The 27,663-nt window shown below is 40.9% G+C and overlaps 1 protein-coding gene across 1 annotated transcript; it reads left to right on the top strand.

Annotated features, from left to right (window-relative positions):
• On the top strand, positions 1-24,922 carry nckap1l (NCK associated protein 1 like). Its single transcript, XM_062405159.1, has 31 exons — positions 1-157; positions 2,006-2,116; positions 2,264-2,356; positions 2,858-2,914; positions 4,003-4,145; positions 4,720-4,810; positions 5,746-5,883; positions 6,354-6,402; positions 6,995-7,151; positions 7,931-7,987; positions 8,108-8,204; positions 8,357-8,466; positions 8,981-9,113; positions 9,219-9,300; positions 9,391-9,449; positions 9,541-9,686; positions 10,077-10,209; positions 10,517-10,636; positions 11,001-11,140; positions 11,820-11,951; positions 13,778-13,996; positions 14,553-14,683; positions 16,062-16,159; positions 17,266-17,359; positions 18,537-18,619; positions 19,321-19,401; positions 21,251-21,344; positions 21,427-21,543; positions 22,136-22,245; positions 22,979-23,068; positions 23,787-24,922. Exons 1-31 carry the CDS (start codon positions 68-70, stop codon positions 23,901-23,903), a joined length of 3,372 nt encoding a protein of 1,123 aa, XP_062261143.1. The 5' UTR covers positions 1-67; the 3' UTR covers positions 23,904-24,922.
• Positions 24,923-27,663: the final 2,741 nt, after the last annotated feature.

Here is a 27,663-nt window from a genome sequence, read left to right as displayed (position 1 = left end):
TCGACTGCTACACAGGACCAGGAGGCCAAGGCTCGAACGGAGGGAGAGGTGCAGTGTGTCTGCCACAATGGCCTACGAACACAAACTGGCTGAAAAGCTAACCATCCTCAATGACAGAGGGAATGGGGTGCTGATACGTATGAACTACATTAAAAAGGTGAGGGAGAAAAGGAAGATGAATCTAATGTGCGTGACAGAGAGGAGAAATAAGGAACTTCACTTTCGAATCATACGCTTTGTACATTTTGTTTTAAATGTGCTTCTGTGACAGTTATTAAACAGAACAAATATGCAACTCAAAGTAAATGTATTATTACATCGATAACGACTAAAATGAAAGTAAAATTGAATAACATTTTGATTTGTATACAGTAAGCTCTATTTATATTTTTGAAAAGGAGATGGGAATTTATATGTACAGATCAACATCTATTATTGTATCTACAAAATGAAGAATAATAATTATATGAAGCCAAACACAAATACTTATATCTGTGCTGCAAGTAAATACAACTGTGTCCCAAAAGGATACAAAGCACATGTTCGGGACCAAACTGTTTCTGAAAGGCAAGACATGCTCCAGGAGCTGTTACTCAAACTGCGGCCATGGTGCTGAGACATTATTCTTACTGTTAATAACAGTACTTTGTTTTTGCACTGGCTCAGGCGTAACAGGAGCGGAGTGTTTTAAATGCAACTGGGCTTTTTTCAGCAAGGAGGAAGTGCAAACAGGAAATAAGTTTGAGACGACAGCCACCACAAACCGAAGTTACTCTTCAGCTGAATGCTGTGAAACGTACACGCCAGCGTAGTGAAGTAATCGTACAATACAATAATTTAACAGTTTTATCTTTTGAGAGCTCCGTAATGCGGGTGCTGCTGAGAAGTGGCTGCAAATACAGAGGGGTTGATGGTGGTGATGGTTTGTTTTGATGTGACAGAAATCTCTGGATGTGACAAGAAGGGGGAAGCGACATTCGGATCGTGAGAAAATAGAATAGTTTCCATCAACTGTGTACATGCATACACAAACATCCCCTTTTTCTGTCACCCTGTCAGAGTTGTATGTTGCATGTAAAGGCAAATAATGACAGTAATAAAAATCTGTCTTGTTTTGGTTAATTTTAAAAAGAATAAAGATTCATGCCTCCTCAAGATGGCCTTATGGGAATTTCTTGCAAATTTGGTACAGTTTTTCGAAAGGACTCAAAGATGAATTGATTTGATTTTTGTGGTCAAGAACACCCATGGGTAATTTGACATGTCCCGCAGAAACAGTCACTGAAGAATTTGGAGGTCAAGGTCGCTGTGACTGCTCAACAGTTTTTTGCCATGTGAACATGTTATCTTGAGAATGACTGGAGAGAATCCATTCAAATTCGGCACAAATGTTCACTTAGACTCACGGATTAGCTGATTAGATTGGGATGGCCACATATCAAAGGTCAATTTGGCCTAACAAAACTTGTTTTGGTCTTTTGAGCACAAATCTTAAGTCTGCATTTAGGTTATTTCTTCCATATTTAACCAATTTTCACTTGGACTCAAAGATTGACTGACAATATGTCCTAACTGACCATACATGAGTTGGGGAATTGTTTTGTTTACTAAGACTGCACTGGTTGCTGCAGGAAGACAGCCAGTCTCATCAGCTTCTGCATAGTATTCTACTGTCAGCCTCTGAAAAGCCTCACAGGAGCAGTTTGGTGTAAACTGTTCTGCTGAAGGTCACCTTGACAGTTGTTGTTGAGGGAGTTGGGGAGAACATTTATTTCTCACTCCGCCTGTCATGTTCTCAGCCGGTCCGGGATAAAGTGACTTTCTGCTGAACTGCGTGCTTTGCTCTAATCTTGCAACACAGAGAGTAAAAAAAATCCAAACTCAAATCCTGCCAAGCAGACCCACATACAGCCGCTGCAGGGCAGGAGAACTCCGGGCGTCACGGTGTGATGTGCAAACTCATCACACGCTGACATCCGTGTCATTTCTCTAACCTCTGTTACAGATCTGCACAGATCCAAAGCAGCGTCCGTCTGTCCTGACAGAGAAAGCCCTGGAGTCGGCCATCAAGTACATCAACAAGAAATTCCCCACCATTGACTTCAGAGGAAACATTGTAAGTGTGACCCAGTGTTCACGCAACAGTTTCTTTCTTAAAAGAAATCTGATTGTGTCACCTTTGTGAATATATATATATGTATGTTTATGTCTTTAAATTTATGTAAACAAATTTCACAAATTGTTCAATTGTTGTTTATCGCAGCAAAACCTGGTCAGCATCCAGCGACAGAAAGCTGAAGTGATGACAGCCACATCCAGCTTCTATGACTCTTTCCTGGACGTCATAGAGTTCAGGGTGATTCATGCATTCATTCTTTACATAAACTCCTCCAATATGGCCGCTGACCATGCACGACAATGAAGAGCAATCAACACAAAATAATGAAAAAATAAAATACATCTTCAATTTTTTTTAGATGACAACAGTCCGGCCCTTTTGTTTCTGATGCACATTCATTTTTTGGGTGATATTTTCCTTTCCAGAATACATTTACATATAGAGTGGTTTATTCTAATTCAGGAAAAAAAAAACAGATTCTTATTCCAAATAACCGTTTGTTACACCTCCCTGCACATTTGCATGATTCTGTGATGGAGGTCGCAGCCAGGGCCAAGGCACCATGGGTATTTGTAGGAGTGAGAATATGCTAATCATGATGTTATGGGGATGTGCAGGTGTGCAGTGACTATTAGGCTGTAAAATGATGCCGTGTTGAGGAAATTGCATTTGAGGCTCAACACGGTTGAAAAGCTGCTTTGTTGCTGAACGTTTTCTCATCTGATTCTTCTCATTCAGGATCATGTCTATGAGTTGCTGAACACCATAGATGCCTGTCAGTGCTTCTTTGACATTGTGAGTATTTACTGAAGTCTGACGTCTCACTATTCTGTGACTGTCAATAATGTGGTGTTTACAGTACATGTTACATGTTTCTCACCGCCCCAACCTCCTCCTGTTCAGTTTGTCAGTTTTTGTGTTCATTATCATAATTAATCTGGCATCTCCACCCTTTTGCATTATGTATATCCTACTGTTTATTTCCATGAGCTCTGACTCCTGACATCTGATCCGCACGCTCGATGTGGGCATACTGAGCATCTCACGTATTTGGATTTATTTGCTGATCTATTTGATCAAGCAACATTTTCACTGAACCAAATGTATGATAAAATCTTAAGAAATTATACATTTATCTTTCAAAATCTTACTGAAAAACATCTTTGATGAAATTCCACTTCAAGCGGACAAAGAGATTTTTTACTTCAAATCTTTTGAAATCTTTCTGACTATTAATCTGTGAGAAGAATAAAGTTTCATCTTTGATGGAGAATAATTCTGATTAAGATATTTTCACCTGATTCCCAGTTTTTAAGCTTCTGCTCATCGGCCAGAGTCAGGGTTTTATGTCTGTGAGTTATCAGTCTATTGGTCCATCCGTCCAAATCTTTTGAACGTGATCTCTCAGGAACGCCTCGAGGGAAATTCTTCCAATTTAGTCCCAACATTTAGCTGAGGTCATGGATAAGCTAAATAGGATTTAATGCTAAAATCTCCAACTTCAAGGTCACTGTGACCTTGCAAATCATGTTTTAGGGTTTTGTGAACACGACATCTCAGCAACCGCGTGGGAATTTCTTCAGATTTGGCACAAATGTTCACTTAGACACAAAAGGTCAAAGGCCAACTTTTCACAAAACAAATCTTTTGGTCTCATGAACACAATATCTCAAGTCTGCCTTGTGGGTATTTCTTGAGATTTCACAGGGCTGTAGCAGAACCGAAGTAGGCGTATGCTTCTGTTGCGTATATCTGTAACTTCACTTCTTAACACTGTCAGCGTAATACTTGGCTCCATTTGTGACAGTGATGTGATATATTTGTGTAGAGCGCCGATGTAGTAGGTTAGTAGTTTCAGACTACACTGAAATTTCTGATTTCAGGCGACCAACTTTGACTTCACCAAGAAGTACCTGGATCTGATAGTCACCTACACGTCAGTTATCATAATGCTCTCTCGTATCGATGACAAGAAGACTCTGGTGGGGATGTTCAACTGTGCCCATGAGATGACCAATGGATGCAGGTGAGACCACATGAAACTGCTCAAAGAAAACAGGGACGTAAGACAAGTTGTTATGGATGCTGTTTTCTATTTACTCACCCTTATTGCTCAAGACTTTATTGGGTCAACATATACCTTGTATGATAAATAATAAAGGCCGGTTCAGGTTCCAACAGCTGCCAGAAAGCGCATTGTTATATATAATTATAATTTGAGTTGCCACAGACATCAACAGTGAACCACAAACTCACTGGCAGGTTGTAGTCTGACATTTTGAGTCTGCCTGCTTTGCATGATATTTATATTTATGCATTCCCGAAACCTCAGGTTGCTTTTCTTAGTTTTAGACAAGAGCAGGTAACACAAACACACATATTTTAATGTAAAATTTGACTTGCACACCACACACAGCTCGTCCCTGGGGAAGGAGCCGTTTCAGGTCCACAGCCACCAAAGAAACATCAGTGAATGCTTTAAACATCAATTAAAAAATCTCTACAGGTAAAGTTAGACTGACACTAAAATCGTCAGTCTAACTTTTCTCCTCCCTCTTGTCTCTACACTGATCATTTATCTGCTGTAATGAATTTTACAGCGACCTGTCCTACCCGCGACTCGGCCAGATGTTTGTGGAGTATGAGCATCCCTGGAAGAAGATCACCGAGGAGTTCGGCCCTCACACAAAGGTAAGTATCATAGAGTCCATTAGTACTCACACAGTGCAAAGGTACAACGGCAGTAGATGAAAATTTAATTAAATCTCCGACTAAACGTTTTGATTTTTTTGTGTTAAACACAGAACATTAGCACTTAATGATGTAGACAGTGAAATATTCATAATCACTCCAATGGTGGTGGTTGAGGTCAGAGCTCTGAGCAGACATCCCACATAATTCATTTACAGATGGTGCCTTGTGCAAGCAGAGTTCGTAACCTCTGAACTGAATTATAAAAACTTTATTTTTCAAAGAACAACATATTTGATGTACTTGTACCACCTGGACAAACAGTTCTACCATTAAAAAGCCCTCAGAAAAACATCACAGTCAATGTATGAGGACAAACATTTGCCTGACACTGAAGCTGTACCTTGTAAGTGCTGCACACGGAACCAACACAATGATATTGGAAGGGCACTCAGAGGAGACATGACTATGCTAAGGCCCAACAGAAAGCACATTTAAATTCCCTAGGTCCAGATTCTTATGTGGATCTTGTATAGACTATTCATTTTCATCCCCTAAAAACTACATTTTTTTCATCAACGTCCCTGAAGTATTCTCTTAGAAATCAATGAAAAATGCTCCATCTGGCCATATTAAAGAAAGAGAGAGAAATTTGTGGATCCTTCCCCTGATCTGCAGCCACTCCAAGAATGAATTTACTTGCTAACTAACAGACAGACAAAACCTACCCTCCTCTCATTGTTTACTTATTTATCAACAGTTTTTACTATTGTCTGTGGGGTGAATCATAAACTAGGCTTATGTACAAACAATCCAACCACAGGTTTTAAGCCTCCAGTTGGTTTTGGGGGTAATGTTCTCCTTTTTTGTTGAACTCTCCCTCTCTCTTTCTGTCTCCAGCTTCCTCAATCACCGTCTTTCTTTCTGTCTCCTAGTCTGTGACGGCAGCGCTGCTGTCGCTGAAGAACGTCTACCCACGCAGGAACCTGCCAGCGGAGCAGTGGCGGAATGCCCAGCTCCTCAGCCTGCTCAGCGCTCCAGCTGCCATGTTGGACCCGGCTTGTTGTGACACAGTGAGTCCTCCCTTCGGCCCCCTCGTTCCTTGTGTTTATCTCTGCAAAGAAGCAGAACGACAAAGGAGGGGGGTCGTGTGTTGAAGATGTTGTTTTTCCAGGGATGAGAGATGGTGTCACCATCAAAAGAGGCAGCAACAGTATTTATATTGTCTGAGAAGATCACATGCTCGATATTAACCTTGTACCATTTTCCCTGTTGTTCAGTTACAGGACTATAATTTAGTTGATTTGATTGATTCTTGACCTCCCTTGCTTCCCTCTTTTCTGCACCCTCCAGTTCTCTGTCATCGTCACACTCCATTATGGTCATTATGATGTCATGTTATGATCCCTTTTTGTCCGTGGTTTCCTCATAAGAACCACTTGAAATGAAAATCACCTCAGTCAACCATTTTCTCATATTCACTATGAATTTAGTGCATGTAATGCTATTGTAAATGTGCTGATACGCTTGCTGTCCACTACAGATAGCATGTGAATACTTGTCCATGGAGACGATGGAGCGTTGGATCATCAGTAAGTATTACCCAACCTCACAATGACTTCTTCAATTATAACATACGATTAATTAATAATTATCAAAAAAGGATAATCTTTTATACCCGCAGAATTCCTCTAATGGCCTCACAATTAAATGCAACTATTCCTAATTTTGTGATAGGGACCCATGAATATGCTGATAGCCTCATCCCTGCTTTCAGTCTCTCCACCCCCACAGTTTCTAACCCCACCCACTAGTTGAGAGGATTAGTTTCTTAAGTTTGTGACATCACAAGGCCTGACTGTTGAATCTTTCTTTTTAGTTTTGTTGGCATTTGTTTACTGCAGTGTTAACTACTTAGCCATGGTGTTATTCAATGGGGGCAAGGGTTAGGGTTAAACATTTCCTACCTGGGAGGTAAAATAAAAAAGTTTCTGGGAGCATCAACTGGTGTGGACATGTCTTATAGATTCAACAACACAGAGTTCTCCCAGAACATCTCTTTTGAGAAAAGGCAATTACTGTAATTATAGCTTGTTAATAGTCCTAAAACGTGATGATTTAACCACTGATTGCAGGAGAAATAGTCTTTCACTTCACGAGTGTTGCCTACTGTCCTTCTGGCAGTCGGTTTCCTGTTGTGCCACAGCAGCCTGAATAGCAACCAGGCCTCCCAGGACCTGTGGAAGATGGGTCTGCGGAGCGGCCTCTACCTCACCCTCACCAGGGATGAAGTCCTCAACATACACAAAGTCTCCGAGGACCTGTTCGACAGCATCAAAGGGTACGCAGGCTGCACCGCTCCACTGTGTTCGCTCTCTTTACTTTGGCCTGCAAAAAATAGACAGAGCTGCTAATTCAACTTTAGAGAGGGGGATGAAAGGTAATAAAGTCTTTATTGCACGCAGTATATCAGACACTTAAATAGGGATAATAGATTTTAAATTGTGCCATGAGTGAAGAGTCTGAACTGTTGATGGTCTCTCCTCTGGTCTATTTAGTTGTGTGTTAAGTATCTAAGGTAAGTATTGACCAAAGTGTTTCCTCTGCAAATGAGGTTTTCAGTGTTTGTCTGTCGGTTTGTTTGTAAGCGATTAGTAAAACATTTTTTTTCACTTTCTTAATCATTGATATCTCAGAGAATAATTCATGGTTCATAATGGAAATGGTCATCTGACATGTTTAGGGGACTGATATTTAAGTATAAGTGTGTGCAAGATGGTGCTGATCCCCAAAAAAATCTGGATGTCATAAATTAAATTTGGTTTAATAAAGGGACTGCTGTGCCTTGGCGGAGGTATGCACTCTACTGTGTGCAATTCTAGTTTTCAAAGTGTTTGTCTCTACTGTGCAAGATATGCACATTAAGTGCGATCAGTTTCAAATGAATCTGGTGATAAAAAACTCCTAAATTGTTCTTAATCTATTTCAAAATAACAAAGAAGCAGCTTGGATGATACACTGATTTACTGCCTTAAAGTCAGAAAGACAAAGTGAAAACATCTGTAACTGCTTTAAACTTTTGGATTATAACTGCCTGTTTAACCTGTTTTTTTTTTTCAGATATAGTAAGCGAGTCGCAGACATCAAGGAGTGCCGTGATCATGCTTTGGTCAACTGGTGAGTCTGGCAGGAAACTTAGAAACCTTTTTTTTTAAATCTTTGATAATATATCTTCATTTACTTAAAAATGAGCTGTGAGACCCAAACGTCCTTGCCCACTTCCTGTGTCATCCACAGCGGAGCTATGCACAGAGAGAGGAGGCAGTTTCTGAGAGGAGCAATAAAGGAATTATTCAACGTGCTGGAGGATGAACCTGGACTTCTGGGACCAAAGGTAGGAGTACAGTTACGAGCATAACAGTGGCACATGGAATTTAAATAATTTCATTACTCCAAGTTATAACTTCAAAATGAAAATCCGGGCACATGACCTATGAAAAAATCCTTGATCCAGCTCCAAACCTTGTTCCCATCAAATCCCCCAAGGCCCTGTTTGTCTTCATGGCTCTGTCATTCTCCCGTGACGAGGTCCTGTGGCTCGTCAGACACTCGGAGAACATGCCGAAGCTGAAGACGCCCGAGGACTACATTGACAAGTAGGTCATAGGAACATAGGAAGTACACCGTGGGCCGATGTAGCTGAATGACACAGTGGCCTGACCCAGTGCAGAATAATCTGTCTTCACATATTTCTCTATTCCTTCATGGTGTCGTCTTGTGTGGCATGTTGTTACAGCGGGCTGGCACCGTCGCCTCACAGCAAGAAGGTTCCCAGTTCAAATCCAAGTTTAGTTAATGTGTGGAGTTCACATGTATTGGATGTTGCCTGCTTGTTCTCCCTGTGTCAGATTGGGATCTGGCTCATTTTAGACTCTTAAATGGCTGTAGGTGTAAATGGATGGATAGTGCATTCTCAATCCTGACCCCGAGAAATAACAGCAAAAAATAACAATCAAGTTTTCCTTTCGCTGCGGTAAAAAAATCCCCAGTGCAGCAGCTGTGCATATTAGGTTTTAGCACTGTAATTATCCTAAACTGTGCCGAAGAGCTTTTGGGACGGAAGATATGTGCAAGTACTTGGTGTTAATTTGCTTTTTTCCATTTCCCCAGTCAGATGGCGGAGCTGCTGTTCTACATGGAGAAGCTGCATGGCCTCATGAAAAAGCACAGTCATGTGATACAGCGCTACCATGTTCAGTACCTGGCACAGTTTGATGCCCTGGTTCTCAATGACACCATACAGGTATACTGACACTGTGCATTGTTTTAGATGCAGATGTTGCCAAAGTAGAAATAGACAACAATACATATTTATATATATTAAACTTTGTGTCTCTGTCCATAACAGAACATGTACGTGTGTCCAGAGGAGGAATCAGTCCTGTTGAGCTCATTTGTCTCAACACTGTCTGCTCTCTCTGTCAAACAAGGTTACAACAGCAGCTTACCATAAATATATTTAAAATGAGAACATTTAATAAATGAATGCTTATAATGATGAATGGAATTTCTCTCTGCAGTGGAAAACAAAGAGGAGTTTGATTTCCGAGGGGTTAGACTGGACTGGCTGAGATTACAGGTGCACAGGTTCATTGTTCAAGTGCAAAATGATATTTGACAACTCAAGATGGAGACACATATCAACATGAAGCCTGCTTGTTGTGTTGTAGGCCTACACAAGCGTGAACAAGGCCCCACTGGCGATACAGGAATACCCGGACTTAGCCAGGGTGATGAACGTGATCCAGTTTCACACCAGGATGGTGGACAGTGTGGACGAGCTGCTGCAGGAGACATCTGAAGTGTCCATATTCTGGTCAGTCTCTTCTCTTGTCTTCTCTTGTCTTCTCTTGTCTTCTCTTGTCTTCTCTTCTCTTCTCTTGTCTTCTCTTCTCTTGTCTACTCTTCTCTTCTCTTCTCTTCTCTTCTCTTCTCTTCTCTTCTCTTCTCTTCTCTTCTCTTCTCTTCTCTTCTCTTCTCTTCTCTTCTCTTCTCTTTGAAGGAATAGTTCAAACTGTAGACTATGTATAAAGATGGACGTTGCGTCTCCACTTCCTCCCACTATCCAGAAATAAGAAATATTACAGATATAGACGCTGCCATCTTTTGCATGTTTCACCCCCTTTTTATAGCATCAATTTACTCATTGCCTTCACCTCTCTCCCCTCCTCTCTTGAACTGTCGTGTTTCTTTTTTCATCTCCCAGCTTCTACCCACGTGTCTTTGAGAAGATGTACAACCAGAGCACGGAGGAGGTGTCCATGAAACACTACCTCATGGCCTTCCCTCTGGTCTGTTCGCACTTCCACTTCTGTGGACACTCCCTCTGTCCAGAAGAGGTCAGTGTTCTGTCATCTGCAGCGAATCTACTACAGAATTCATCATCTGAGTGAAAGTGAAAATTATACAATACGTATCTTTTTTCGTAGTCTGCTCAAAATGTTATATGCTTGTTTGCAGCTTTCTCATTCTCAGTTACTTCAGGGCCGTCACATTGAAATTGGGATTTCTTCCTTTAAACTGTTTCATTGTCTGTTTGCAGTGTATTTCTCCATGAATCTATATTCCTGTACTGTTTTTGTACTTTTATCTATATGCCAACTCTGTCCTCCTCACTCACACACAGCTCTGTGTCTGTGTTTCCAGATAGAGGCAATGGAGAAGAGGAGTCTGCGCCTGTGTGTGACCTTCCTGGAGCATATAGCCAAGCAGACCGGCAGTGTGGTGGTAGAGATATGTGCTGAGCAGTGCAAGCTCAACGACAAGGTGGAGTCTTTTCCCAGGTTTAAAGAAACCAATTATGTGGCGGAGATCGATTCTGTCAAACGGCATATCCAAACATAATCGCTCTCTGGTCACAGCTCGGCACGTGGATTTAGCCGGAGGCGGCGGGTAGAGTGAAAAATTTGAATAAAACGATAAGACAGGGCTAGAACTCTGCTGTTGATTAAGGCCGTGTTGCTTTTCCAATCCCCTGAGGAGAATATTAAAAAAGCGTTTACATTCTGAAATGTGATGTGAACACATAACACATGACAAGTTTCTGTTTCCGCACGTTTTCTAAATATTTGCTAACCTGGATTTCTCCTCTTTCTTCTCTCCAACCGCCTTGACCTTGATAACCCCTCAGCTGCTGCCCTGGCACTGTGCCGAGACCATCAGCGCCGCTCGCCACAGAAAGCAGAAGAAGCCGTTGCCAAAGAAAGGAGAAGTCCAGAAGGAGAAACCGGGCGCCGAGAGCCTGAGGAAAGATCGGATCATCGTCACCAAGTCAGCTCAGCTCATATTTCCCTCATTATCTCTAATCTCTTCCTCTACTTATCTCACTCTGCCTCATGCTGCAATCATTTTCCTGTACTGGCAGAAGATGTTGTAATTAATCCATCCCTAATTTCTGGAAACATGCAGCATTATCAGCATCATTATCTGCAGTTGAGTAAACGCTGTGTTGGATTGTGGTTCTGTGAAGGTTAGGGTTAATGCAGTCCAGGTCTTCAGAGGTTTTCAAATCATTTTCTTACTTTAAATTGTCGGGAAGAAGATGTTCTCCCCTGCAGGGAAGAGATACTCATGAACTTTATTACCCTTCAGCGTTGACAGGTGGTGAAACACACCATTAGAATAAGTAACTAAACACCTCAGACATTTGGAGAAACAGTTTCCCTGGCAGCACATTTTATTTCGAGAAATCGTTTTAGTAATATTCTGTATATACAGCCACAGTCAGAAAGCACCTTAATTAAATCTGTAGATTTGTAATCCTGTCTCTGTGCCTGCTCTCAGTTTTCCTCCCCTCTGCCTCGAGTCTGGAGAGCTTAACGCTTTTCCAAAACGTTTATTACCTTGTCTGAGAACAACACATTACACTATAGTCATTGTCAAAACATTTGTCCTAAGGATGCATCCTCCCTCTTCTCTCTGTCTCTCTCTCTCTGTCTCCATCCTCCAGTTTTGACAAGATGCATCTGACGCTGACAGAGCTCTGCTCCTCCTACAGCCTCTGCAGTGAATTCGTCGTCTTCGACCACATCGTCGTCCCCACAGAGTTCCTCCTCTCTCATCTGGAGACCTATCTCTCTGAGTATGCCGAGTGGGGATAGAGGGAGTGTCATATTTGTTTGAATAAATAGAGATGATCTGATGAGATATTAGAGTGTATAAAAGGCCCCCGAGGGTACATGAACAACTTTTACCTCAACCAAGGCTAAACAATCCTTTGATAGTCTTGTTTTTAATGGTAGCAATATAAACGAGAAAGGGAACGTCCTAAATCTGTTCCTTAATCTGCATCTGCACAAATTGACTTGTTTCTTCTGAGGCCCATAAGCCGGTTCTCAGGTGAAAACATAACCTACTTGGTGGAGGTGATTACTGTTAGAAATACCTGCAAACATTAGGATCCACTTTATTTGTGAGAGAGAAACATTCTGGCCATGTCACAGTGTTTCCTCTGTTAGAGCATTAATGTGCAGTGTAACTGTACCTCAGTGTAGCAACACAATGCCCCAATTTGATCTGTTTTTCACACTGCCTGCTCAAATCATAGATAATAAACTAGAATGGCTCTCAGTAGAGCACAAACCTCACTGAAGGCCAAACACTTCCCTTAAATTCAATCAAGCTGCACACACCAAATAGGCCTTACTTTACATCAACATCCATTAATCATCCTCTGGGAAATCAGTGGCAGTGACGAAAACTGCCTCACGATGTTAAAAAAAATGTGCCGGGTTCTCCCCTGACTCTAACCACATCCTTCCAACAAGTTAAATGGCAACCAATCCATTGAGATCTGTGTAATCCTGTTAACTAGCAGATGAAAACATGGATAGATAGATAGATAGATAGATAGATAGATAGATAGATAGATAGATAGATAGATAGATAGATAGATAGATAGATAGATAGATAGATAGATAGATAGATGGATACTTAACCTCATTGGTGGAGGTAGTAAAGATGGACGACATGACAAAAGTGAAGCCAAGGCATCTTGATCACCCCTGGTGGCTGGCAGCAGCATAGGTCATAACCCTGGTTTCCTCCAGGGGACATGGAGGGAACTAAAAAGTCAAAGATAATGTCAGATCAATTTTACTCGTGACTGGGACATCAATTCCAAAGCTCCACCCCGATAGTTACTGGGCATTCTCCAATTGATGTTGTAGACACTAGATGGTAGAAACTAATGAGTGAGATATTATGACTTCATTTCCATATAGTGAGAGGAAGAGGAGCTATGTAATCCATCTTCATACACAGTCTTTGGCTCAAGTACTCACATGCATTTAAAGTCAAAACCATCCCAAGATAGATTATCTTCGTATCCTCACCCATTGAAAAATCTGCCACGAGTTTTTCATCCTCCTGAGTTAGAGAATAATTTGGAGCTTGCCTCTTGTGAAATGTCTCCTCCATCACTATGATGAATCCTGCTTCACTAGCCGATTCCTCCAAGTCAGGCCACGTTGCCCCCACTTAAAAAAAAGCTTAAGAGGAGATCCGTCATGTCACTCCCTTGCTCTGTGTCATTTCATTGTTAACTGTTATTTAGATTAGAGCTTGGTACCAGGGCAACCTAATGTTTCTCCGATATGCTCTGTTTAGTCTCCCTGTCTTAGCTGATGATTATCTCCCCTGTCACCCTAAAATTAGCACCCTCGAGTAGCAGCATGCGCCCAGTGATTGACCCCTCCATAGACAAAATTGTAAATACAGTCTAGTCAGGGAGAGAGGGACCCGAACACAAAAAATAAATCACAGTGCAGCGATGCCTCGGAGCAGGGAATGCTGACCTAATGAGAGTGGTGCCATGTCGCCACGGCTCGTTTAACGCGTCCCATCTGTCCGACACTGATCCCACTCTGGGCCGACGATAAGTGACGTCGGTGGAACATGTTTCCCCAGGATCATCGTGAGAATGGCCAATTACAACCAGACCACCCAGGAGATAGCCCGGCCCTCAGACCTGCTGGCAGGAATCCGAGCCTACACAGCCACCCTGTACAGCGTCTCCTGCTACATCAACGTGGACGTCACCCGACTGGTGAAGAGCGTCCTGCTGCAGCAAACACAGCCGATGGACTCACGTGGACAGCAGACCATCACCAGCCTCTACACTAACTGGTGCGTGTGTGATGTAGAGCCTCAGTTTATCCACTTGTATGCTGTTCAAGTGTCCATTCAAAAAACACAAGTATCCAAATATATATTAACTCACTGAACCCTGCATCATAACCGACATATATGGAAAAGCACAGGAAGGATAATCACACACAGGGAGCCGGACAAGTAGTGTAAAATACATCAAGTATCTTTCTCATGTATACTGCATGTACTTTACACTTTTTAATAGGACAGACTCTGTATTATTATTGTATTAGACTGAATATAAACAGGCCCCTTTAATCATGTTGAAGACAGTTGCATTAGGGAAAAATGCTACAGTCTGCAAATACTTTCACTTTTAATACTTTGAGTATAATTAAAGGTAAATACTTACTCACTTTTGCTCAAGTGGAATTTCCAAAGTTACTTTTAATTAAGTTGACTTAATTTTCAGGTAATCCAAATGTTTGATTACTTCCTCCACCATTGTTGATGCTTGTTATTTGTGTCTCTCTTTCACTTTCTTTAATTTACTTGTTTCGGCTGAGTTGTTTTTTTTCTTTCTGCCTCTCAGGTACCTTCAGAGTCTCCTGCGTCAGGCCAGCAACTCCATGATCGTCCACTGTCCTGCGATGCACTGCTTCATCAACCAGACGTCTGATACTGAAGCTGTATTCAGAGCAGATGAGTACTCCGATATATCAGGTCGGTCCCAGATCTCAACCACAGTATTTCAATCTGCAGCCTATTGAATGTCAACATGTAAACGTGAAGCTTAGCATTTCTGTAAGCTCATGGATTTATGATCATAATTACAAGTGCAACTTTTTTCACTTTGCTGGGTTTACACTGTAAAAAATACACTAAAAACACTTTAGTCACATTACTGCAAAAACATCTTTAGTGATTCTACCCAGAGTTGTTGTATTTTTATTGTATTATAATGGTATTTTGAAATAGTAAGAAAGTAAGACAATAGAGTAAATTACTGTATAAAAAACAGTTTTTCACTAGTCAGTGTCACTGCAGAAACAAAGTTGGGTTCGCCATGAAGTTTTCATTCATGCATTTATGCTTTTGCTGTCACTGTAACCGGGGAGTCTGACACAAATTTAACATGTATTTTCTCTGAGAGAATTTGAATGACAGGTGTAAGAAGAGATCAGTAAGAAACAAAACCCTTTCCTTCTTTTTTACTTTTTGTAGTCGCTTGTTTTTGCACTTGACATCTTCAGAAAGTTCCCCCACATTCTGAGGTTTCATGTTCAGGGGCGTCACAGATCGAACAGATGACTCACTCGTTTCCAAAGACACAACTGTGCTGATCTCGTTCACTCCTCTGTCACCACGTGCAGAGCGAGCGTTACTGCTCAACAGCTTGTTAATGCCGTGGTGTGTGGTGTTTCTTTCTTTCACGCTGCCTGTCATGTAGTTTAAACTGCCTGATTAAGGTCAACTTAAAGTATTCCTTGTCATCTCCCCCTGCTCGTCCGTCTCCTCCACCACAGCCTCCTCTTGCTCCTTCGTGTCGGCCTGCAGGAGCAGCGCGACTCCTTGTGACTGTGTTGAAGCTGTTTTTCCTCCACTGACCTTAGCTGACACACACACACACGAGTAAACACGGACTTAATTCACACCTATGCTCCGAGATGCATTCACGAGGCTCTCATAGACCTGGTACCTTGGAGACCGCTGCACTCCCATGGACGCCCCATCGGAATGTCATCCTTGTTGTCTATATTTACTCCACAGTGACTCACTCTCCTCTCCATTAACCACCTCCACTCTTAACCACACACGTCCTTATCCATACACATACAGATGTGAGTGACAGGCCGGATAGCTGCAGCTGTCTCTCTCTCTCTCATTGATTCAGCTACACTCACAAACCAATTTCAATCCGAATCTTGTATTACTGTGAATGTAATGCAATGGGCTGGAGGTTCAGGTTGATCTTCAGCCGAGTCTCGTTCCGTTTGGGTTGTGTCTTGCTGCTCGACATCGATGCTAATTCAAGCATCTGTCGAACCCTCACCAACCTGCTGTCGCCATTCTTGAATTATTCATGTTTCCCTCTGAACAGAGCTACAGGCCCTGGCGGAGCTAATCGGTCCATATGGCCTGAAGTTCGTGAGTGAGAACCTGATGTGGCACATCACCTCTCAAGTCAGCGAGCTGAAGGTAAAGTATGATGCAGTGGGCTCTTTTCTGTTTTAAGTTCATGTGGATCTAAGAGTGAGGCTATCTGAGATATCTGCTAAAATAAAATGACTTAATAAATGAACCTTCCTGAACCTGGAATATGGACAGGTGTTGAAAAAAATTTCTCTTGCTTTCAGTCAGTAAAGTCGGATGATTTTATAACAATGAGATAAACCTCCCTCAGGTTGTACAAAAGTGATGATGCCCCTACGTGATGGTATATATAGTGTCCTGATGAAAACACCTGAACACTACCTGTTGCTTATTTAAAGGTTATTCTGCTTGACCAAGGCAACATGTAACATTAAAAACAAAAAGCTGCGAGAACCTTCATTTGATGCCTTTTTTGGGGGGTTATGATGTAAAAAAAACCTTTGCTATATAAACTGAAGATACATTAGCACTCCACCTTTGGATCATCTTCATTACCTGTGTGGGGATTTGATATTTTTAAATTGACTTCCTTCCTTGTGTATTTTCACTTTCTGTAAAGTTCTCTCTTTTTCTCATGGTTTCTGTTATGTAAATATACATTGATGAAGTAATTACTAAAATAAATATATATATATATATATATATATATATATATTCAATCGTTTACAATATAATACATGAGTTAATAAATTGAATATATATCGTATGGTAATGGATCATACATTCACATGAAATAATATTGTTTTATAAAGTAAAATAGTCTTTACCAAAAGAAAGATTCAAGGATAAACTCTATAAATCTATATCTCTGATCACAGGGGTAAATCATATATCAGTTTCTTCCTCATAGAGAATTAAATTGATCCGTCTCACGTTTTGTGGTGTGTATCCACAAGCTCCTCTGTACTTTTAATTATTCTTGTCAAACCCATGTATCTCTTTCAAAACCAGCCGACCGTCAAGCAGAAGAAATCACTTAGTTCTGCTGCACTGCGTCACGCTCCCGCCCCCTGACACCAATGACTGAAGTGAGGAGTGGCAACTGCTGCAGCTCTGAACCCTCTGACAGATCGGTCACAGCTATGACCTATAACTCCCTCCTGAAGGGGATTTGTATCGCTCATCTCACTTCTTTTTCCCTGTCCTGTCAGAAACTGGTGATTGAGAACATGGACACCCTCGTACAGATGCGAAGCAACTTTGATAAGCCAGAGGAAATGGCCAATCTCAGAAAGAGGCTGACAGGTGAGAAGCGGAGAGATAAGGAGGAGCAAGATGTGAAGGAGGAGGTCGGGGGATGAAAGGGAAGGATTTGAGATGTGAGACTGCCGATAGAGGACAAAGTGGAGGAGAGGGAATGTGATGACAGGGAGAAGAGGAAAACAATCAGAGGTGAAGGAGGAGTATAGATGAATCACTCTGAGCAGGAGCCATTATCACTTCTATGCTTATCTGCAAACCGTTAATTGGTTTGTATGAGCAGAAAGGCAGGACCCTGTTCACAAACATCGTACCTCTCTAATAGAATGATCTTTAAACACATATTAGGATTAATTTGTTATTCTTAAACGCTAATCTGTTTAGAATGTGTGCACAGGCATTAAGACCCGGGCCTGCACAACAGTTCTGTGAGGTTTTCAGTGTTGAAGAGATGCTGTCAGGATGATTTGATGAGGAGCAGGAAGACATCAGCACTCGCAGACCACATGTCCATGTGCAAAACAATAATAATGACTCAGTAGAGCACCAACTTCCTCCAAGGCCCAACAGTCTCCTTAAATTCAATCGAACTGCATCACATTTAACAAACTCATCAATATCAGGCCTCAAGAATGAGGATGCTTTAATTCTTCTCTGAGAAAATGGTGAAAATGTAGAAAAAAGAAAAGAAAAAAAAGATTCGCCCTGTGACCTGAATTTGCACCCAAATTTAATCGCTTCTTTCATGAACCACAATGCATCCTTCAACCAAGTTTCGTGGAAATCTGATTGGTCGTTTTCGTGTCATCTTGATCACAAACATAGAAACTAACCCACAAAGAAATCAGCAGGGGTGAAAATAAATAAACTTCTATGTGGAGGTAAAAATACAAGAAGAAGCCTCTACTTAATAGTATGATCAAGTAAAAGAACAACTGAAATAATCAGAAATTATAAGGATCTATTTCTTCTCCCTCTGTGGCAGCAATCACCAAATAATTTCAACAATTTCCCTTAATATCTTTACAAAGCTTCCAAAAAATCGTACGTTGATTCACAATCTTAATACTTGACCTCTATTACCTATTCACCTCGTGTTGCTTTAGAGGGCACACAGGTTAATGAGAGCAGCGGTTGATCCAGTGTGTGTGTGTGTGTGTGTAAGTGTATAATTAACACTTTGATAAGACTGACCTCTGATCTGTTTCATATGCACTTGAAGGTGGAGAGAACGTGCTGAAGAGGATGACCATCATCGGGGTGATTCTGTCCTTCAAATCAATGGCACAGGACTCTCTGAGAGATGTAATGCACAGTTTCATCTTTTGATAACGTGAAAATCTTAGATAGATGACTGAATAGTTTGTAATACATTGTCATTGATATTCACAAATTAGATGAGAATTGTGTTGCGTATGTTATTATGTCAACTGAGCAAACTCTGACATTTAATCTATTGATGAAATGTCGAAGCTGAAAGGCTCTTTTAAAGCTCTCAGTGGATTTTAGTTGATAATAGCTGCTGAGTTGGAAGCTTCAGGGTTTTAGCAGGACGCAGAAATCGATGCAGCGAGAGATTTCGTCTTTTATATTCTGCACACTTTTCTTCCCTGTCAAAACCTGGTGCCTACAGTACCCATAATGCATGTCAATCACAGACGGCTGTCAGCTCGGCCCCAGATCAGTTTAGCAGATTTCACATATCTCTGTCTGGGGCCGTGTAAACATACAATAACAGTAGTAATACAACACTATTAAAGTTGTACGCATGAAACCTGTAAGCAGAATCTGATGTGTCAAATTGGTGGAGGTAAGATTTTATATATTTTCACTTTTCAGGCTTTTTTGGTAGCATCTCAAAGTATTTCACATATATAAATTTGAAATAATAATAATGTATGGGTCATATATTGTTACATAAAGCTGGAAAAGAAGTGACCCTGACCTTGACTGTATATATAAATGTCTTTCCTGTAATACGTGTGTTATATTATCAATTAATCCAGATCCTACTCAAGCACTGCCCGTATCTGATGGGACCCATCGAGTACATGAAAGACTTCATCTCCCCTGAAACCGACATCAAGGTACACCACAGCTCTGAGCATCTATCTGTTGAGCTCCCACGGAGGAGTGAAGTGCTAGAAGCAGGTTTTCACTGTGCTGGAATCATCCCATCAGTGTTTATGAACAGTATATTAACAGTTTATTTTTAGAGGGCAAACATAATGTGGGAGACTTTTGAATTTAAAACATACAGTTGTCGTCATATATATCCTAATGTATATTTACGTGTGGGACTTTGGGGAGCGTCATCAGAGGTTAAGCACACAGACCGTGCTGGTGCTCAATGTGTAGCTGAATGTGATCCGTCTAAATAACAGACAGTGAGTAACAGTAGAGCTGAACCGGAGCGATCCAGAGAACCATTTTTTGTATTCTCCGGTACCAACCAAATTAAATTCCTTATCTCCCTCTGGAGAGATCTGTGCGGCTGTGGCTGGTGAACTCCCGCTCCCTCTACTTACGTCTGGCCTCTGAGTGAGGAATGACAGTCGTGCCACAGCCGGGGCCAGGATAACCCCAAAGACGTCAGCAGCCCCCTCTTGCCTCCGTGAGAGCAGCGCTGCACTCTAAACCACATCAGTGGAAACATTTTGCACAGACAGGCCGACCATCCGTGCAACCGCAAATAGGCCAAGATCAAAAACCTGTGTCAAGGCAGAGACACTCGCTACAGATCCAGTTGTGGTAATGACTGTGCACCACTTTCATTCTGCAGCGTAACATGCACAGCACATGGTAGAGCAGCGTTGGCTGGGGTTTTGTGGTGAAGCCAATGGGCAATAAAATACGACAAAACGATGAACATTTAAATGGTGCGTTAAATTTTAACCCCATAAACATCAAGTCATTGGAAACTCATCTTGTTCAGCTGAACATTGTTCAAACTATGCACAACTTCCTTTTCATTTCAAAGTAAAAGAGTACATATTTAATTTACTGGTACTTTAATTGAGTATTTCCATTTTAAGCCATCTGCTTTTGCGCCATTCTTTGCTACATTACACACAGATAAACTACACCTTTTACTCCACTTCATTTAATTTTTACCCATAGTTACTAAGTTACTTTACTAATAACATTTTTACAAAACATAGGATTGTCGTTTGATATATTACTGTACTGCCCCACAGTAAATAGTTAAATGAGCTCAACCAGCATCAACATTAAAAGATACTTACCATGCTTATATTAATGCATCAAGAGTAATACTTACTACTACTTGGGTTTTTGAAACTTGCAAAGTACTTGTTTTAATTTGGATACTTTTTGTATTTAACAAAAAGATACACACAGGCAGCTACCCATTGTCATTTTTCACCGATGATAATATGTCAGAAGACATTGTACATCTCTGCTACAACGTCGTGGGCAAACAACATATGCTAAAACATGGCTAGCCAGTAAGCTGCAAGGCTGGCTGCTATTGGTCACACGCAAAAGGTCCGAATACTCGTTGCCATTTCCTGTGTAACATGAATACAACCTTAACACGTGACCTCATCCGTGAACCTGATTTGCACCTGAGTCCCGTCAGGAGGATTTTCATTTGCAATGGTGGTGAAGACCACAACTCCCATGATCCCACGCTTCTTCACTACATCGTCAATTTAGGTCTTTTGTTATTGATTTGATGAGAGACCTCTAGTGGCCGAGGTTACAGGTTATATACGTTTTAATTAGAATTGGGTCTGTGGGTTCATTTCATATCTAAAAACCATACAGTTTTAGTGAAGACATGGTGCGAGGTCAGAGAAAAACATGAAATATTGTAAAACAGAAACCTTTTATAAACGTAAAGCTACTGCATGTGAAGGAGATTGAATTGTACTTCATGTCAGTGTGATGCCTCTTTGCTTTATGACCTTACAGGAGACGCTGAGTGTTTTTGAGTTGGCGTCCGCCGCAGGGTTGAGATGCGACATCGACCCCGCCCTTGTTGCAGCGATCAACAGTATGCTCACAGGTAACGCTCAACTTATTAGTGCCATTCCTGCTGATTCACCAGGAAGTGAGTGTTGTTTCATCTTTTAATGTCGTACCCGCAGACAACACGTCCATCGACGAAGAGTACAAGCTGTCCTCTTTGCTGCTCGTCTACGTCGCCGTGTCCCTGCCGACACTGGCCCTGGACTCCAACTCGTCCTACAGCAGAGAGCACGGAGGTTCATATTCATTCATTCCTTTTCATCTGCTGCAACCTGTCCTCAACCAATTCCCAATCACTTCTCCTTCCAGCTGCTGATAGAGGATACAAAAACAAACTCCACCCTGAAACACTATTAGCATCTCTGTGCATCATACTTTCCAGTCTGACGGACATGGTCCGAAGCAGAAGTATGTTGGTTAATGTGAAACACGTTTCTGTTGAGAGACTTTTGTTGACAGATAACTTTGGCTGACGTGCATCGATACGGTTACTCTTGGCATGTGGCCGTGCTGACCCCGACTGCCTGGCTCCGAGCCTGGACTGCAACATTAAGAGCAGCAAATAGCCAAGATTTCTATCTAGGCACAGGGTGGCGTTTGTCTCGGATTGCTTTCTTTGTCTCCATTTTCCACTGCCATGTTTGAAACATATTTACCCTGTGAGCCTGAAGAGATCTGCTCAGAACACTTCCTCATACGAGTCACAGCTCATTAAGTTAATTACTCTAATCGTCCGACTACAAAAACATCCTCTGTGAGGCTAAAGTTACAGGACACGCTGTTTCATTCTCTCTATTTCTAATGAATTTTGTATCCTTATCTTCTCAGGCCACAACAACAACATCCACTGTTTAGCTACAGCTATCAACCAGCTGGCTGCCGCCATGTTCACCGTTCAGAACAAGAACATAGAGCAGCACCTCAAAGACTTTCTCCTGGTGAGTGGCAGACAATTTTATTACCTTTCCTGCTCAATTCATTTCAAATCTCATAGATCTGCACCCTGTAATGAGGGTTTTAAGTGGAGCCCCGCTGATATGGATATTTTGGGGACAATATTTGGCAGTTACTAATATTCAATAGTACAAAAATTACAATACTGATATTGACCAATACTTAAATTTGAATACAAATATTACAATTATTTCTAAGATTTTTTTTTATGAGGCTTGATATTTTACATTTTAAACCTATACTTTATTTTAAATAACAATAAATAAAAATATAAAACAGTTACAACCAAATATTTAGAACCTGAATTAAGAAAATTATTTTGTTCCTATATTATTCTACACAGTGCTTATCTTTTTTGCATTGTTTATTCTGTTAAATGAAAGTTTTCATATTGAGGCTTAATGGCAAACAAAAACTCCAACATGTTTGTGAAAGTCTCTTATTGGCAGATTTTTATCGATTTAAATTGGTCAGGCTCCAGTCTCAAGTAGATATCGACTCATTTTACACAATCACAAGCAAAAAGTATTTGACATCATTGAATCCATGTTTTTCTAAATGACTGTATTATACAAATGATTCCATTAAAGCCAATAGCTGACAACATTTAGTGCATATTCAGTGTTGTTTGGACCCATTTTGCCCCACTCAAGTTCAGGTCCAGTGCTGTAAAACATTTTAGTTTTTTGATCCGTCTCTTTTCCTTTTACTCCGCAGACGGCCTCCTCCACTCTGCTCCAGCTGGGACAAAATGTGGAGCGAGTGGAGGTGAAAAACCGAGAATCCGTCTACCTGCTCCTGCACATGGTAGGTCTGCCACTAATCACATTCACAATAAGGCACGACTGGGTTAATCATTTTAATAATGGAAACAATCTATGATTCATTCATTGAAGCTATTCTCTATACAATAAGCCATCAAGCCTGCAGCGGCTTCTCTAATGGCTTATTTCTAATCTGTAAGGCAATAATAAATGAATCATTAGCAACAGAGTCATTAGTGAAAACTTTAAACCCTTTATATTAAGTATGAATATTTTAAAGATGGAGAGCGGTTTAAAATTGATGGAGAAGAGCTTTTCGTTTCCAAAACTACAGACGAGTTTCGATTGTTTTCAGCCATAATTAAAGTACATTCATTTATTTGGTCCTGATGAATAATCTTCTCAAATCCTCAACAAAGTCCAAGGATTTTAAACTGTAGAAAATCATTATATTCCTAAAAAAATTTAAAGAATAATAACACAACATCACCGTGTGTTGTCGACAAATTTTGTGAAAATACCAAGACCAGCATTTTTCTACTACCTACCAACTAATATCTTCTCAACTGCTGCATTTTTCCCGTTTTGGGTCAAGTTGGCCAAAAACTATAGCTGCTCATCCTCTATAGAAAATGTCTTCTTTACAAATATGAAATACAACATTGTAGGGACTTATTTCAACAGATTAAGGTCACTAATAGGAGCAAAGATACATTTTTGTCAACCGCAGATGTGATATTTTCTAACACTGTTTCATGTAGATCGTGGAGGAGTCTCCGTTCCTGACTCAGGACATGCTGGAGAGCTGCTTCCCGTATGTTCTGCTGCGGAACGCCTACAGAGAGGTGTACAAGTCCTTCATCATCACTATGGGCTGAAGACTCCGATTTATTTATCCACCCGAGTATTTGGATGTGTGTACGTGTTATTTTGCACTGTTCAGCCTCTGATTCACAGGTCCCCAGATTCTCTGTCTTGGATATTTTGATCGCAGTTTGTGCTGAAAGCGTTTCCTGTGAGTCAGCTCTACATTTTACAGACTATTTACTTGCTCTCACTCTACATGGTCCACCAGGGTAGATTTAAAACCACAGTTTAATATCTAATATCAGCCTGGATCATTCAAATGTGAATAGTTCATATTCTTTAATCCCTTTCATATTCTGTGTATTAGTACCATATACACAATTTTGGGCCCCACTTAAATAAAAACAAATTAATTAAGATTTTTATTAATTGTTCTTTTAATAGTTGATGTGTAATATATGGGTTTAGAAATGTCCGACAAATAAAGATGATAATTATTAGCTGTTTGTTTTCTGTTGGTGTTAGTCTACTTCCAGGCTGCTCTCCGCCCTCTGTTCTGTTCTCCTTCCTGAGTGGATGAGTCTTGTCCTCTTCAGATTTTATGTATAATTTAAATGAGGCTCTCCAGTTGTACAGAATCAGAAACACTTCCGGTTAAAATTAGAGTTGCCCTTGACCAGCACTGCTCCTCTTTCCTTCTTTTCCTTCCTCCCTTCTGTCTCCTCTCCATTCTGGTTGCCACACTAGAGACAACAATGCCCACATCAAGTGTGTGTGTGTGTGTGTGTGTGTGTGTGTGTGTGTGTGTGTGTTTGTGTGTGTGTGTGTGTGTGTGTGTGTGTTTGTGTGTGTGTGTGTGTGTGTGTGTGTGTGTGTGTGTGTGTGTGTGTGTTTGTGTGTGTGTGTGTCTGTGTGTGGGTGTGTGATGACCCAACCTTCTCACAAGAGCTCAAGAGGATAAATTCCCTCTTGGGTGACCCTTGTGTGAATACACAGATGTACGCTGAATTATAAACAGACGACAGAGCTAACAACAGCTCATTGTCCAGTCACACACTGTGATGCAGTTTGAATAAAACATTTTAGAAGAGGCTGTGTCCGCATTTTTTTTAATGCACAATAACATTTAATCAATAACACTAACAAATCACAATCTATTGTTTTATGTCATGATTGTTGATGTGTTCTGTAAACACTGTTGAATTTACTACTTTAGGTCACATTTTATGTGTCGTAGTGCATTATAAACTGTTTATATATTACTAATGTTTGTGGGCATAGAGTCAAGTAGTACAGATAGTTCTGCTGTTTTTAGTACAACCGAAGTAAAACAGGAAATCACATTACTACTGGTGTTGATATTGAAATGTATTTGTTTCATTATTTTTATCACATTGACTGTTTTGCTTTTTAAGGTCATGCATGTAAAAGAACTATTTCCCCTGGAGCTCCGCAGTGGATCCAGTCCTGAGCCTCTGAGGACAGTTAATGGTGGAAACTCTGGTCCCGATATAAAGAGTCTCCCCTGATTGTGTCGGTGACGCACAGCCATTCTTGCTGAGTAGTGGAAGATTACACACACACACACACATAGACACACACACACACACATTCACAGAAGGAAGTGAGTGTTAACAGAGCAGCATAGATTAACATAAACTACAGTATCCATACACACGCAAATGAAACAGAAGACAATCACAAGTCGGATTTATATCAACACACAGAGCTCATCCTGAGTCTCAACACACACATGTTCTGCTGCAGCGTTCAGATCCCCAGGTCATGTCTCAGACTTGTAAGATACACAGAGCAGCTGATGGACATCTCCGTCCTGTGACATGGAGGACCACACGGGAAAGGTCAGAAACTGCTTCCAATGTTTATCATGTAGATTTACTCTGTGTATTCTGCTGATTGGACACTTTGCAGTTACATTAACATGTGGCTGCAATGAGCTGTCAACAATGTTTCTTCCAAATCAGTGATGTGAACACTAATATATTAATATAGACCATATGGTTTGTTGATTCTTTGTTAATTTCAATACTTATGCCTCTTTGTTTAGGAAGACTTGTGGTGTTTTAACTATAAGATAGGTCATTTGGCATAATGATGAATGTCAATGGATTATTTTACCTAAATCATCTAAAAATGTAGGCATGTGATGAACCAGGAACCACGAATGTGTGTACATAGCGTAAAGGCAATCCAACCAGTTGTGGATGAGATATTTTCAGACTTGACCAAAATGGAAATGGGGTGGCATTGCCATCCCCTGAGGCAACTCTGGCTAAAATAACATTCTGCTATGTCTTATAAGAGCCTGCATCCTTGATGCTGTGAACAATCGACAGGGCACACAGAACGTTTTCGTAAAGACAGTTTTGAAGTTTGAAATATCCATAAACTAATCTCTGAGAAATTGGGAATGAAATTTCTTTCGTAACCCTGCAAATAAACAAACACACAAACAGACGGGGGACAACATAAGGTCCTTGGCCGAGGTAATGATCATGGCGAGGTCTATACATTATTCTTATCTGTAAAAAGAGATTGCCACTGACATTTAAAATGTTTTCAGTTCTGAAAGTTTCACCAAAAATATCATCACCGCCGTTGTTTTCGACTGGAGACAGATAAAACTTTGACAAAATCTGCTGAAATCATCTGCCTGGCTTCATAGAACAGGAGATACAGCTGAGTGAATAATAATATGGATGAGTAAGACTTTTCTTGGTGTGAAGCTCATCCAGATAAGCTTTATTATTTTTGATGAGCCTCTGAGTTCTGAATCCAGTGAGAAACTCTTTGGTTTGGGCAAAATAAACTCAATTCCACTGATGTAAATGAAATAAAAACACAAAGTGACCACTCCCTGTGGCCCTCATCACCCTCAGTTGAACCACTGATTCCCAGGCAGGGGCACGTAACGTTTCACTGGGATTTATGAAGCCACAAAGCCAGATTTCTCTCTCGGAAGTTGTCAAGTCTGTGACTAATAATCGTCTGAGGTCCGTCAGTGGACAGATCAGAGGGTGGAAGTTCGTCATCATCACAGACTGAGAAGATGACGGACCAACGCAGGGAAAGACATAAAGCATATCTAGAGTATAACCAGAGACAAGGGATGGACATTCGTTATTTAAGTGACTTCGAAGGAAAGTGGATGTATCACTGCCATTATTATTTCTAATTGACATGACAGTGCTAGGGGGGAGGATGATCCCATACAGTGACACATGAGATGGTGATTCATAAGTCCCAATGTTACTTCTCTTCATTTTTTGGGATAATACGTTGTGTCATGTCAAAGAGCATGGGAGCATGAGAGTCAGTCTGACCCAGCAGCCAAAGCAGGACATACAGGGAGGGTGACAGCAGGCAGGGGTTTTCCCAAGCCACGCTGGAGCACAGCTCTCTCAGTGCTGACAGATTTAGGATCTGCAACTGTAAAAGTGTTTAGGGACGACTTAGACATTTTAAGTTTTAGGTGCCAAACTCTTTACTGATCACAAAAGTCTTACATTTACTGATGAGACATGTCATGTAAACTACTGATTTAATTTTAAAGGTTCAGTGTGTGGAATTTAGTGACATCTAGTGGTGAGGTTGCATGTTGCAGCTGATTTCCCCTCACCACAACCTCCCCTTCCAAGCATGAAAGAAAACCTGTGGAAGCCTTCAGTTGTCTTAAAAACTCAAAAGGTGTTTAGTCCGTCCACTTTATATTATTGTAAAAAACATGGCGGCCTCCGAGAAGACCATCTCCCGAAAGTAATTTAAAATAAAAGGGTAGGGCAAAGAAAACAATAATTCGTGCAACTTAGA

The sequence above is a fragment of the Platichthys flesus genome, chromosome 2 (genome assembly GCF_949316205.1).
Source record: "Platichthys flesus chromosome 2, fPlaFle2.1, whole genome shotgun sequence".
Classification (NCBI taxonomy): Eukaryota; Metazoa; Chordata; class Actinopteri; order Pleuronectiformes; family Pleuronectidae; genus Platichthys; species Platichthys flesus.
This window is presented reverse-complemented; position numbering and strand designations above follow the sequence as displayed.